This window comes from Caretta caretta, chromosome 2, assembly GCF_965140235.1.
Source record: "Caretta caretta isolate rCarCar2 chromosome 2, rCarCar1.hap1, whole genome shotgun sequence".
Lineage (NCBI taxonomy): Eukaryota > Metazoa > Chordata > Testudines > Cheloniidae > Caretta > Caretta caretta.
In genome coordinates, this window is record NC_134207.1 from 61,854,034 (window position 1) to 61,868,658 (window position 14,625).

At 38.5% G+C, this 14,625-nt stretch overlaps 1 protein-coding gene across 15 annotated transcripts in view; it reads right to left on the bottom strand.

The window, feature by feature from the left end:
- Positions 1–14,625, bottom strand: part of SGK3 (serum/glucocorticoid regulated kinase family member 3) — a 90,093-nt gene that overhangs the window by 26,010 nt on the left and 49,458 nt on the right. For 8 of the 15 annotated variants that reach the window (XM_075125157.1, XM_048840842.2, XM_048840844.2 and 5 more), the window contains 4 exons: positions 10,737–10,945; positions 6,436–6,519; positions 3,977–4,049; positions 3,216–3,291 (listed from right to left, as the gene is read on the bottom strand). In XM_075125157.1, the coding sequence (XP_074981258.1) occupies positions 3,216–3,291; positions 3,977–4,049; positions 6,436–6,519; positions 10,737–10,814 (311 nt within the window). In that variant the 5' untranslated portion in view covers positions 10,815–10,945. Of the gene's footprint in view, positions 1–3,215; positions 3,292–3,976; positions 4,050–6,435; positions 6,520–10,736; positions 10,946–14,625 lie in introns of those variants that run through there. The other 7 variants (XM_075125158.1, XM_048840852.2, XM_048840840.2 and 4 more) reach the window with 3 other exon arrangements.

A 14,625-nucleotide genomic window follows, 5' to 3' on the forward strand; every position in this document is an offset into this window, starting at 1 on the left:
GACACTGAATATATTTAACATATAATACACTAGCAGAATTTCCCTCTGGATTTTAAAAAAAGGTTAAGGTAGAAATAACTTCAGACTCACTAGCATAAGGGAGCCGTCTTCGGATGGAGAGATCCCAAGCAGGAATAACCCAAAGACTGGGATCCTGGGATCTAGTGATGTTATATTTGTTTTTTTCAGTTGATGTTGGAACCATGAGGACCCAATGATTCAATTTCGTTTCTAGAATGACTATTGTTCATGTCTCTCACTGCAAAAATTGGCAGTTTATTTAACATAGAGGACACGGCTATCACCAACGTCATCTAGTGGAGTTATGCTATGTTCTAGTTTTCCTTAAGGAGCTACTAGAATTATTTTAAAACTATGCTAAGCCTTTAATGCATTCTATTTTATGCACTTGGTTTTAAGCTGCTTCTTAAAAGAGTGTTCTGATAGACAACTGCATGTATCATCTTTTCAGTAAAGGCCTACAGCTGAGGGGGAGGACAGCCCAACTTAAAGAGCTGCTCAGAGGATTAGGGCTCAACTGTATTAACAAGAGAAGAATTCCTAGCCTCTTATTCTAGATTAGGAATCAGCAAGACAGAAATGTTAGTTCATATTCTCCATCTTTTCCGAAACTTTTCTGCAAGATACCTATAGTCTGTGGATGAGAGACTATTTATTCTCTCTAAAATAAAGCAAACAGTAAAAATTTGGAGTCTAAAGCTAATCCACATAGGAACTACCATAACAGGTCAAACCAATGATCCATCTAGCTCGGAATCCCATCTTTGACAATGGTGGCTAGTACCTGACACTTCACAGGAAGATCCACAATTGACCACTACGGAATTTCTTGCAACTATCTTTCTAACCCGCTTTACAGTAATTGGTTGGCTCCATATGCTGAAGCATGAGGATTTGCTTTTGGTACAAGAGTCAAAGGACAAATTGCAGACCCAAGGATCCTCTGAAACAGAAAAAATTCTCCATATTTCCCAGCAACACCAGTATGGTTTGCCAAAGCAGGACTGGAAGTAGAACCGCCTAGCACTTGTCTTAATGCATCATGTAGTGTAGCAGATAAGAGCTACGGAAAGTTTATTGGAGTGCACACACAGTACTCAACATTTTTCTCTCTCTCTTTCCTCCCCCTCCCCCCCCCCCCGCCGCCATACTAATTCATTTCAGGTTACTAATCTACTTAGTTGAGTGTACATGTAGCAGGTTAAGGAAAAAGTGTCTAGAAAATAAGTTTGTTTAATTGGCCACTTTTAAGGACACAGTGGTCATTTTCCCCCTTTAATAGTTAGTTTCCAATGGGAATGGATTTTACAAGAACTTCACTAAAGGCTTGACTTTTGTCTGTTACTAATATTGACTGGTAGACAAAACTAAGGCTGTGGACTTTTATATAAATCAGTATGATTCATTGTGGTCATTCACAAAGAAATTGGCTACCATCTTCTTAAAATGTATTTTAAGAACAACAGCAAATAATGATATAGTGAAATATTTTAAATCTAGTATTTTAATAATCACTGCACTGAAAGAAAAAAAAAACACGTGGAACAAATGCATTTCAATTCCATTCTGTACTGCACTACAAAGTCAACAGCTTGATCCTTCTCCCACAGAAGTAGTAGTTTACTTTAGTGAGCGCAGGACTAAGCCTTTATTCTTTGTTCATTAAATACATTTCTAGTTAGTTGTCTAATTATTGGGGGAGGGGAGGAATAGCAGACCTTAAAATCTTCAGTTTCTAATAGTGGTTTACACTGGTCTTCACTGAACTGGAATGGTTAGTGCTAGATTAAGTACTTAAAATAGATTAAAAATCTAATTTATGTACTGTTAAATCTTCTTGAGCTTTTCAGATCAGATTCAAGGGGGAAAAAAGTCTGTTTCTAGGCTCAGAGAAAAGTTTATGATCCTCTTGTTAAAACAGTCAAGTGTTCAGCTTTGGAAAAAGGTATATTCAAAAAGCTATTAACTGAAATATTTCACAGCTGAATGTTTAAAGAACCAGGAATAGGAAAAAAGTCTGTGGACTATTAAAAATAATTTAAAGAAGTTTTCCTGTTTAATATGTGAGAAAGAAATAAAGATTGATTGTTGGAACATAATCTGTTATTTGAGAACTGCTCTTCACTGTTTTGCAGCTGAGGACAGTGGTATGATCCACTATGATCCAACACTTTTTCCTTTACTGGAAAATTGTTCCATCACAAAGATTTTTTTGTCATGTCTAGAAGCTTTTTCCACTTGTCACTAGGAAGAGTATACAGAATGCTTTTGATAAAAGGAAGCACATGTTTCAGGTTTATGAGGCCTCAAAGCTGTTCACAAAGCAGAAAAAGAGTATCTGATGCATGCTGCAAGCTCTCGAGGCAACGTTCCCTGTTTACGAATGGTTGTTTTCTAGCTAAAAACAGAACAATTCCACTGGTATTGCAGATTGGCAAATTAAGTAGAGCAAGTGAATGAAAGCAGAAATCTAAATGTACTCATGTTTATAAATGTTTGTTTATATTCAGATTTGCATCATTTTAACTAGAGGTATGATTTTACACAGACTTAATTAAAGCAACGCAGAAGACTGGGGGGACATTTATTTATTAAATTGATTCGGAGTAGGTTTAAACTAACTCTGATTTAAGAATAGCATTTCAGGTAAGTGTTCTCATGGAATTTGTACTGGTTTAGCTAAAACAGTGTTTAATTAAAAGGGTGGCAAGTTTGTACACATAAAAGGCTTTAAGAAAGCAAGCCAAGTGTTTACATGACAATTGCATCGTTTTGGATATATCTTAAAAACAAAAGAATTGTAATCTTAGAGATAACTTAGTATTATAGTAGTAGTTTGCTGTTCTGTTGCAGTTGTGTTGGTCCCAGGAAATATGAGAGACAATGTGGGTAAAGTAATAACTTTTAATGGACCACTTTCTGTTGGGGGAAGAGAGCTTTTGAGCTGCACAGACGTCACCTGAAGAACAGCTCTGTTTAGCTCGAAAACTTGTCTTCTCTTCCCCCAACAGAAGGTGGTTCATTAAAAGCTATTACCTCACCCACTTTGTCTCTATTATAACATTTTACATTTACCATAGATAACACATTTTGTACCCAACTAAAGTGTATTTAATGTCCATCAATCATATATTTTTGGAATATATCCCGTGTCATTTAAATAGCCATAACAAAACAGAAGAGAAACAACTTACTGGTTGCATAGCTCTGGCTGTCTAACTAAATTTTGAATGAATTCATTCAGTCCTGCTCTTCTCTGTTTAATAAAATCTGGGGAGGAGGGGAAAAGTGTAATTAGAAAGAATCATTCAATGAATTCATAGCAAAACAAGTTTTTAATTTTGCATTTTTATACTACTTTAATGGAAGTTAGTTAACAGAAAAAAAAGCGTCTGAATATAACTGGGCTTACACATGAGGATTTTGTATAGAAAAAAATATGAAATGGGAAAGAATAGGGGCTCCAGTCCCTATTTAACTTTTTCATTATTTTATATATTTTAAAAAGCAAAAATGTACTCAACCCAATAGATCTGAACTGCACCTGCGCATGCGACAAGAATTCAAAGTGTGCAGTCACAATGGCCTAGATTTTGTATTGGAGAGCATACTGGTCCTGATCCTGCTAGCACTGAAGTCAGTGACAAAATTCTTATCGACTTCAATTGTGCAGTATCAAGCCCTTACTCCCAAGAGTATTCTTCTCATTCATACCAAAAGGGCTACTCTACCAGCAGGCATCAACATGTAACCATTACCAAAGATATTTTAAAATCTTTATTTCTCTCTCCACTTTTGATGTAGTTTGTTTACTTTGGTTCAGTAGCAAGGAAAGGCCCTACTACGGGACTGCAGTCCTTGTTAGATCGATTTAAACTTAATTCTGTGCAAGCAAGATAGATTAAATCCCAAATAAAGAACAAAATAAAGGAATAATAACCAAGTGACAGTTTACCTGGATCAAAATTGTCTCCAAATATTCTTTTAGCTGGAATCTTCAGGTTCATAGTGGGAAATTGTTTCTTCAGCTAAAAAACAAACACCATCTTCATATTTAGATATTTGGACTCCTATAAATAATTGCTTGATGTAGGCATATTTTACTCTCAATTTGCAGAGAGTTTGAACTTCAGACTACTAGCATCACTTTTTGTGTCCTCAATATTGTCTTTGTTGGGATTAGTACAAAGGGGAGTGTGGAGACAGAAGGTTGATCTGCATATAAACAAATTGTCTAGGCCCCATTTAACCAGTGCGTTACAATTTGTAACCTGGTTAGGAGACAAGTTCAACCTTGTTGTAAGCAGGGCTTTTGGCGTCTATGGTTATTAGAAATGTTCTTTATTACATTGCCTCCTCTGGCCCAGTTAGCTTCTTTGGGGGGAGGGGAGGAGAGAAAAAAAGCAGTCTTCTGGCTAGGATTACAGGTATTGACAACCTCAGTGGATAAGTCTATGATGAGTCCAATGCATTTCCAAACACCTACAACCTTCCAGGGATTGGATGCTGTCACTGCAGCAGACAGACCTATTCAAAGAAGAGACTGGCTTGTGAGAGTGAATCTTTGCCCAAATCCAAGTACAACTACAATGACCTAAAAACAAAACAAGAATTCCAAGCACTCAGTGTTGCAGAATAATCTGGTAGAAGAAAACTCCGTGTTCACTCTCAGACTTTTCTTAGTCACTCCTCCTTGTATATGTATAGCCTGAAAGTCAGGATCCAGGTTTACACCACAGCAAAGCAATCTCTAGGACTGCTCTTAACCTTTGGAGTAAGGAGCCCCTAGGCATGATAGCTGAAATTCAGACACTTTGCCCTAGCTATTGAGAAGCAAAGTAATCCACCAATAAAGGATGCACAATGGTAACATGCCTTTGAGAGGCACGGAGTGAACTTATATGAAAAAGTGCATCCAGAGAGGATTTCAGATGCAGAATTTATTCATACTATGTAGGAGGCCAAACAATAGAGGGAATAGGAAGGAAAACTAAGGAGTTTATAATAATATGGTAGAAATCTTAGTAGAGATAAAGACACTAACACCTTCCAATTCATTCTCCTTGATCTCCACAAAGCCCGTGTGTTTAAAAGTCACAATTTTTAGATGGTGGAAGGAGCAGCAGATACATCTCTCTCTATTTTGGAGACTATTTCTTCTCCTCTGATTTAAGAGCTGGTGGTCTCTTTCTCCAGTTACCCCATAAGCAAGTTTCAATATCAACTCCATTTGGCATAGCAAGTTCTTCCTTAACATGCTATTCACTTTGCAGAGTCCTTTGGAATGTCCAGCTCCCTCCCTTCTTTTCAGGAGTAAAGAAGAGAAATTGGGGCAGATGTCCCTTTTCACCTGGCTAATTTCTCTAAGAACCTCCACTTGCATTAGAAAGGCTGGGGCCGACTGCGCTTCATGACAGCAGTGACGTTCTCTGACAATCCAGATGTGTGGGCTATATGATGCCTAATCAGCATTCTTCAGCCACTGAAGAGGCTTTCTTTCTCCCTTGACCCCATGGGTAGTCTAAGAGGTTTGCCAAGTACAACATATGGGATCCCAGGCAGACTTCAGTCACCTAGGTAAAACAAGGTGTGTGGACAGAGCAGAGAAGAGTGCATGTCACCAAGGGTGCCAGAGAGGGTGGTTTCAGAAGCTGAAAGGGGGTTTGGCTCACAACACATATATCTGACAGGCTGTGGGGGGTTAGTTCCTCTTGTAAGATCAGGAGGCAGTGACTTTAGGTGAGTACATACTAGGAAGGAGTGCAGACAATAGGGTCCCCAGAAGTGCATTGCCCTGGATGACAACAAAATTGGCACATGCCTAGGACTGGCCCTGCTTGCTCTCCTCTAAGCGTGTACAGTAGTAGCAGCCTCTGCCAGCAACGAACCCAAGAGGTCCACTGAATTTCCATGAGTCTGCAGCTGCAAAGTCTTATTTTAGCTGGATCAAGTCTTTCCCTACAGGAAATCATGACAACTCTTAACTGACTTTCAAGTATTTTAAGAAACAAATTTTTCAAAGGTTTCAGAGTAGCAGCCGTGTTAGTCTGTATTCGCAAAATGAAAAGGAGTACTAGTGGCACCTTAGAGACTAAACAACTATCTATACACTAGTTTCCTTTATTTCCTTGCAAAATAAATTCTAAAGTGATTACTTCTTAAAAAAAACAAAGACAAATAGATTTCAAATATCCACCACACACATACTTATTCAATAATATCCACACCCCCAAAAAAACCCAAACCACACACCTCTAAATCCTATTAAAGTTGAAACTAGTGAAAAACAGTCTCTGATGATTTAATGTGGAACACGACTATACACCATGAACGAATGAATTCAAACCACAATACAGCAAACAAGCATTCCTTTGTGTGATTTTAGTGTGACTCTTTAGAATGCATCTTACTCACTGTGTTGTACAATTTATCAAACTCAGCGTATCGCCTGAAGACAAACCACTCATTTCTACCAACGGAGACCAATACTTTGTAAACCTGTGGGAACACAAAGGCAGAGTAAATGCCAACAATCAGTTTCAGAAAAGCCATCTGTTTTGTTTTTGGGGGGCTTATATGTGTATGTATGTACACACAAACATATTTCTCACTAAGCTACTTGTTTCTTACTACAACTTCATACAAGCAACAACCCAAGATTAACAAATCCTGCTTTCTGTAAGCTGCAAATGCTCATTTGTTTTGAAGTGGAGCCTTAAACATCAGTAAAACTACTATATAAACGCCATAAGATTAATACACATTCAGTAGAAGCATCTTGCTACTAGATACTAAAACACTAATACAGATCCACTTTGTGGGGGAGAGCGGGGAATGAGGAAAGCCTCCAAAGCCTCAAGTCCAATGCAAGGGTGCAAGAATGAAAGTGGCCTCATTCTACAGAAATTTAATCAGGTCTTTATAAGTTAAGAATATAAACAAACTGAATCTATACATTTGTTTTAAAAGCAAATACTAAGGAAGCAAGCCTTCATAGTACTGTTAGCCCCCCAAAAAGCACATGGTTATCACTGAAGATCATCCTGACCCAAGCTTTTGTTGAGTAGCATGTCTTGAAGAAAACAGGCAAGTGGGAGAAAGCTGTACATCCAGCATATAACTAATCACTTATCTGTAAAAGCAACCCCTCTGCAGATAGTATCTGTGGAGTTAGACTGCTTAAAAGTGTTTGTAGGATGCATCATTACCGTACAAAGTTGACAATCAAGTCTAGCAAAGAATCTATTTAAAAAAGAGTAGTGTTTGACACTCATGTTTCCAGAAAGGCATACACTCCAAACCTGTTTACATAACCATTCATTCTGCTTCAATCATGCTCAAACTGAAACCGCAGAATTAGACACCTCCCAAAGAGGAGAAGAGAGATGATGCACGCAGTTACTATTTATAGCTAAGTGATTCTTCTTCTGAAGTATCTATGGATTCGCACTTACACTGCTATGACTAATGAAAGCATATGAGTTAGTGTAATGGGCTATAAACACTCTCCTGGAAGTCAGGCAGGGAGGAGTTAGTTATTTTCCAAGGGAGCCAGGCAAAGCACCTTCTCCAGCACAGAGAAGTTGGCTGGCCTGCCAGCTGGAAAAGGGAGGATCCCCATCTAGGCTCACGAAGGCACAGAAAAACAGGAAGGAAAAATTGCAAGACAGTTCTGAGAGAGAAGGAGGAAGCGCCCAGTCTCACTCCCCTCAGATGTGGTGCTGCTGTTGTAGCATGAAGATTCCAGAAAGTGGCTGCTTTACTCAAATCCAGGACTGCTCTTTGCTCCTGCCAACCCCAGGAAGATAATCAAGTCAGGAGACTCTCAGACCAAGATGTAACCAGGAGCTCCAATGAAATTTACGTGAAGGATTGTTCCTTCCCTCCCCCAGATTAGGGATAGAGAGAGCAGAGCCAGCAACTTCTGTATTAAGCTAGGGTGGTGGCATGAACCTGGGAAACAGACGGAGTTAACCATGTCAGCTAGAACTACTCTTTTCCTTGGATTATCTGCAGCTGAAGTGAGGCTGATCGGGCTCAGCCACCTGGGGAACCAAGATGAGACAAGTCTTAATTTACTATAAAGGGGCCAAAGCAGGGAGGCTGGTGTTTTAAAGGGACAGTATTCTTTTTCCTTTGTTTGTTGGTGTCTGCCACTAGACAGGGCCACCCTCTTATGGCTAAGCACAAAAATAATGGCTGGGCAAATGGATTGTCCAGGTCTCTTCCCATGAATCCTAATTTTTTAAATGGAGTACATGCAGATCTCTGTTCCCATTGGGATGAAGTCAGAAGCTGACTTGAACATTACTTTTAAAATTAAAAGTCAAACTGCTTAGCAAGAATTATTAGTCATGGGAGAAGAAACACACCAGGGACTCTCACCTATAAAGGACCCTGTTTTAGATTACTCCCTGACATCAGACCTGCAGTGGAGGCCTCTGACAGTCATAAAATCAGCCAGTCAAGGGCGGGCTGTTTCTTTTTCTTCTAAAAAGACATCTCCTGCCTTCCCAACTAAGGAAAAACTCCTGTATCTTACCCCAAAAGCCAAAACACTCAAACTACAAATATGTGGTAGTTTAGCCTAGTGTTGAGCATTACCAACTAGTACCATCTTTTCACCCGGGGAGGACACCCCCACCATATTCTGCAGACATGCACTTTTGTCCACATTACTGGCAACTACACTGTTCAATTCTTGTGGGGTGAATGGGAATAGAATGGAGTGGCATCCCTAAAGCTTAGGACTTTGAGACACTGTCCTCTCACCTTCTGGGTGTTCAAGCAGTTCAAGAAAAGTGACACATCTAAGTGCAAGAATCCTCCATCTTTTTTATGGTTTTTACAATAATGCTTTCCTCATGGGTGTCTGTGCCTCCTTTTAGGAATCCCCTCCTGCAGGCTCAAGGAGCAATGCCCAGGGGCTCCGGAGAGTCACTGCAATATGGGTTTGCAAGAGGAGAGAAAATAAATGCAGTATAATAGCCATAAAAATATTCTGGAGGATGCAGGTCTACTACTGAAATTATTGCACCCATCGCTTCTTGGCTGATAGTGTTATTAAATCCTAAAATATGACAAACCCACAAGCTTTGCTGTGAAAAAGTATAATTTGTCAGGCTGCTAATTAGTCCTTGATATCAAGTGGAAGAGGCCAAAACTGAGCACTGTGCTTCTGTAGGGAACATTCACCTGGTTAGACTGTGCCTACTGTCACCTCTTCTCTCTAAAATTTCCCCACTGTTGCTAATGTTGGTGCAGCTCCACAAGTAGGAGTGCCAGGGAAGACAAGACTCTAGGCTACAGCTGATTTTCTGCCTAAAAAGTTCTACATGACCTGGTGCTTAAAACTCTGGGGACTGTCATTGCCTTGTGTGTTCTAGTGCTGTGACTGGTGAACTTACCACAGCAGGAAATTTCAGGACAAATGTCCGACCACTCACAAGTCTGTAAAGAATTAACATTTAGGCAGTACAATGTGCTAATTTTGCTGTAGGAAGATCAGAGACTTTCGAGAGAGCAAACTTCGTTCAAATTCACAAAGTCGTACGAAATACACTTCCAACACATACCGACCCTCAGGCATTCTCAAACTTTAGCTCTTAAACTGCAAGTTAACCAAGCACCCTTTTTCTTTTCCCCATTTCCCCACTCCCCAAAACATAGTTACATTATGATATACTTGAATGTTTACATTGACTACATAAAGTAATATTCTTTGCCTTCTGAAGATAAAGAGAATAACTGTACTGTAGGCTGAAAACAGACATAAACCTTGCACTAGTTTTCATCAGTGAAACACCCTTGGATTTACTAATTCTCTAGAAAAATAGAACAAGCTAATCAGCATCTCTCAGTTTCAGGAGGAAATTGCACAACAGGGCAATGAATCGGATCATATTTTTGAAAGAAAGCATTACGATGCATTCTTTATACCCTAACAGACATAGAAGCAAAGACAAAACCACCCAAAACCACTTTACTTCCTGTATTAAGTAAGATTCTTTGCACCACTAAACAAAAAACAAGTACTGCCTGCTACCAAATTAAAAAAAGAAAAAAAAAAAAAGCCTGCATGATTACGAAATGTGTCTATCAGGAGGCCAAAAGGAAAAAATGAGGGTGGGAAAAAAAACTTTCAAGAGCATAAGATTGAGAGAGAGAGAGAGAATGAATTACAAGTGATGAGTTTCCTTTAAAAGCACATAAAAACATTAAGAAAACAACTGTAAAGATGTAAAATAAATGTGGAGTGTCTAAACTCAGGAGCTCACCTTTTTCTTGTCATTTTTTTTAAAATACACCTCACTCTTTGGGATTTTATGTTTTTTACAGAAAAGATATGGCAACATTTGGATCTGATATGCTAGGGCAAAAAAATCCCCCTGCCCCCACATTTATACACTAAATTCCAAATATGAAAAAAAAAAAATGCTGCAGTTTTGCTTAAAGGGATATCAAGAATTTGTAAACCAGAACTATATCTATAAAAAGTGACAAACTCTAGAATAAAAATCCTATTCTGCGTGAAGATTAATTGTGTAAAGCATTTTGTTCATTATGTCCAGTACATATCATTTGCATTTGAGCAAACACCAATTTCTGTCATCAGTATGTGGAGAACACAAAAATAGTCAGATATTTAAGATGTGTGCTAATGTACAAAACAAAGCACATATGTAGTCTGTCTAGAGAAATGCTAACATACTTACAGTAAACCTCTTTTTCTTCTCTCTATGTTCATCAGAGCTGGGAATGCTAACACTTGGGCAGCTTTCTTTGAGATCCATTTTTATGTACTCTTTGGGCAAGCTTGTGTCAAGTGACTCCACTCAATGTAGAGCAAACAGAAGACAATCTCAGCGATACTGATCCAAAATGTGCAGCTTTTCTTGGAAAAATTTAAATTCCATCATGCAACCTTAAAATGTAATTAAAAGGTAAAATTAAATACAGAAACATTGTTCATTTGCATGGTTAGAACTAGTTTGTGAGCTCCTTCTCTGGGCAGGGATCATAGCTTCCTATGCAGGTATACAGTACATACTGCAAAAAATGCCTGATCCTGATCGGGGCCTTTGGACAGTGGGGACAACAGACACTGCTCATCTCTGCAACACACACTCAAACCCTGATCCTACCAGATGTTCTATGCTGGTGGGGTTTTGCCCCCTTACAGAGTCCCACTGACTTCAAAGGGGGCTCTGCATGGGTTCAAGGCCCCACAGCAAAACTAGCTTGCAGGATCAGGGCCGCAGCATGTAATGCATAATTTGGGGAGACAGGCAGATATTTATCATCAGAGTCAAGTTAGTTTTACTCAGCCATAAGAGTTGTATTGAGGTAGAAATAATTTATTCAAGATTATTTCTAAATATCTTCAGATGTACAAGTCTGTATCTCAGGGTACTGCATACCTGTCAGAACACACAGAGTATATTTAAGTATCACATCACAGGTGGAAAAGGAAAGATGATATGAGGAAAATCTTTCAAGTGAAGTTTAAAGGGACACAGTTAATTTTAAAAAGTCACTTCTGTCTGAACGTTTTACCTGCTGTTGTTACAAGTGAAGCATATGATGACACTAACTCACAGATTAGGGAGATTTCCCCCAGTTTTGCTTACTTTGTGCTTTTGACAGCACATTGTCTAGAGTTTCATCATTTCCCCTGTACAGATGGTTAGTCAACCTCTCTTCATTTAGGGCTTTCACACAGCATTGTGTGAAAGGGGGCATTTTAAAAGACAAGAAAATGAAAAAGTATACATACCAAAATAGGCCAGGGCCAGGTTAGAATTTAACTAGTTTTCTGAAGTTTAGATTTCAAGTTAATGGTGTCCTCTTTCACTCACCATCTCTGGGGCAGGGATAATTTTGTTGTTGTGGTGTGTGTGTGTCTACCACAAAGGAACCTAATCCCCAACTGAGGCCTCTAAATGTTGCCACAATACAAATATGAACTTTTAACTAGCACACAAGATGACCATAAAGAGATGCTCAAATTTAACAAAAAACCTCCTGTTCGGGAATGTATGGATATTTCAGTTTTAAGTTTTTTTGTTTTGTTTATAAACCAAATACAGTTCAACCCTAAGGCACAAACAAAAAAATAGGTAACACTAAAATATGAGATGTCTAGCTTGTGTCATGTCTAACTCTATAAGGGGAAAGCTTTGAGGAGTGAAAAAGCTCAATATTTAAACTGCCATTTTCTCAAAAGAGATAAGCTGAATATGAACTGTATATTTCAGGGCAAGAATTTTTAAAAAATAAAATAAAAAAAAGCCACCAACTAATTTGATGTAATACTGCTGTTACAGAGATACCCATGTTTGTGTTGGCAGAAGTGACAAAGCCCCTGGTATCCAATTGAAGAGATTTGTTTTTTAATATCCAACTAATAAATCTTAGATGGTTCTGGTTTACTTCTTATACTCAAAATCCAATCACCTTGATCTCTTCCAAATTTCCTCTAGTTTGTCCTCAGATTTGAGGAACTTGATCATTAATTATAATTTACAATTAAATGAAAGATAAATATTAATATGGTGAAATTATTAAAAATGCAGAAACAGCTATAATCACAATGAAATCAAAGTCATTATAGCTGTTCAGTGATAGTCAAATTTTGTTTTAAAAATTTGACTCCCATTTGCCTTAATATTTGACTTTCCCATACTTACTGGTTACTCACATCAGACTAATAGTTTCCAAGTTTAATTCAGATACATTAATAAGTTACATATTTGAATTACATTATCTTGTACACATCAGATCAGCCAGGAACTTGTACCTTTGATGAGCCACTGTTAAAAAGCTGTGTTATACAGTTAACCATAATTACTCTTTTATAAAATTATATTTGGGTGCGTAACCTGTAAGAAGACTGGTCTCTTACTCCCCAAACCTAGTTTAAAAAATAAACTAAAAATGTTGCAGTTAAATATTATACGGCAGTCCTTCCCCATTCCACTAAATATTTATTATTTGGTACAGAAGCCCCCCTAAAGTCAATCAAAGTGGTATAATATTTTCAGTCATGTGTTTTACTAGGTATATGATTTACAAAACATTTATGCCCATTTATGGGGCTAGCAGTTACACGTATACTGCATTTTTCTCATATTGTTTACTTACTTATTTTCCTGGCCATCACATGTCACACATTAGAGCGGCAAGCTTTTTGTGTCTTTCTTTCCCTCATTAACACCATCCTCTGAGCACCGTCAACCTCTCACAAATGGACACTGTGTCTAATCCTACAATGTTCCTGGAATTTTTGCATTCACCCTCATGTCAATTCCACTTAGGGCACGTAGGGTAAAGATACAGGCCATCGCTCTCACATTCTTTAGATTTCAGAGCCATAGCACAATGACAGGACACGAAGAGTTGCAATAGTACTGAAGAAAAGGCATGGATTATAGTTCAGAGAGCAGTACTGCACAGATTTGATATACAGCTCATTCTCAAATGTAGAAAGTCCAAGAGTAGAGTCACCAAGTTTGATACAGGATGAATTTACTCATCTTGATCTGGTGGAAAAGAATGAGCAGCTACTGAAGACGTAAAAAAACCCAATAAAAATATTTATACTGCAAGTTTCTTGGAGCTTTGCATGATGCAGTTTGCATTTGTTTCTCTGAGAAGACTATACTTACAACAGCGTTGTTGCAATGCAACGTTAAAATTAGGTGGTAAAATTGGAAAGAGCAATTGAAGCTTGCCTATGAAACTCCAGAAGGTGAAAGATGCAGTTTCTATTCACCAGCAGCACTCAACTATCATAGTAACTCTTCAACTGTAACATACAGAAGAACTTCATTTCAAAAAGGTTTTTCAATTTTTCTTGATTTCCCATCCCTACAACACTGCAGATTAGCAGGTTTATTTGCTAATTTCAACAGTGCCTAGCACTATGGCAGCTAGGTGATGCATCTAACCTGTGTTCCTTATTGTATCACTCATTAAAAAAGACAAACACAATCACACCAGACAAAGCAAGCATTGAAGTGTGCCTTTAAGGCCTTTGTAGGCTCTGGCAGACCACCAGAGAGGAGTGAATTTTAAATAGGCGCTGTCAGCTGAGAAAGGGAGCACTCTATTAGCAGTGGTAGAGTTATTAGAAACAAGTGACTTCCTGCTGTCCTCAACTCCCATGACAAGTAGAGGGAAAGACAAAAGTCTGACAACCAGACCATACACCTTGAATTGCACCTAAGTGTACATAGGAATACACTGCGGATAGGTCTCCACACCTGGCAACTCACAGCAGTCTAAAGACATTCAGCATCAACAGAAGCTCCCAAAGGCCAGAAGGGGGAAAGGTGCAGAAGACATTTGCACAGAGATGGGCAAAGCTTTTCCAAAGAACTTTTTTCACCGAAAAATACAGATTTGAGTTGCCCGAACATTTTGTGCACTAGTGTTGATTTAACAAACTGTTTTGGTTTAAATGAAAAAAAGAAAAAAAAAAGTTTAGAGGAGGTTGAGATTCCCCCTTATAAAACTTTAGCCCAGTGGTTAATGGACTGGGAGACCCAGGTTTAAATCCCTTCTGGAGCAGAGACTTGAACCCAGGTTCTCACTTCCTAGGTG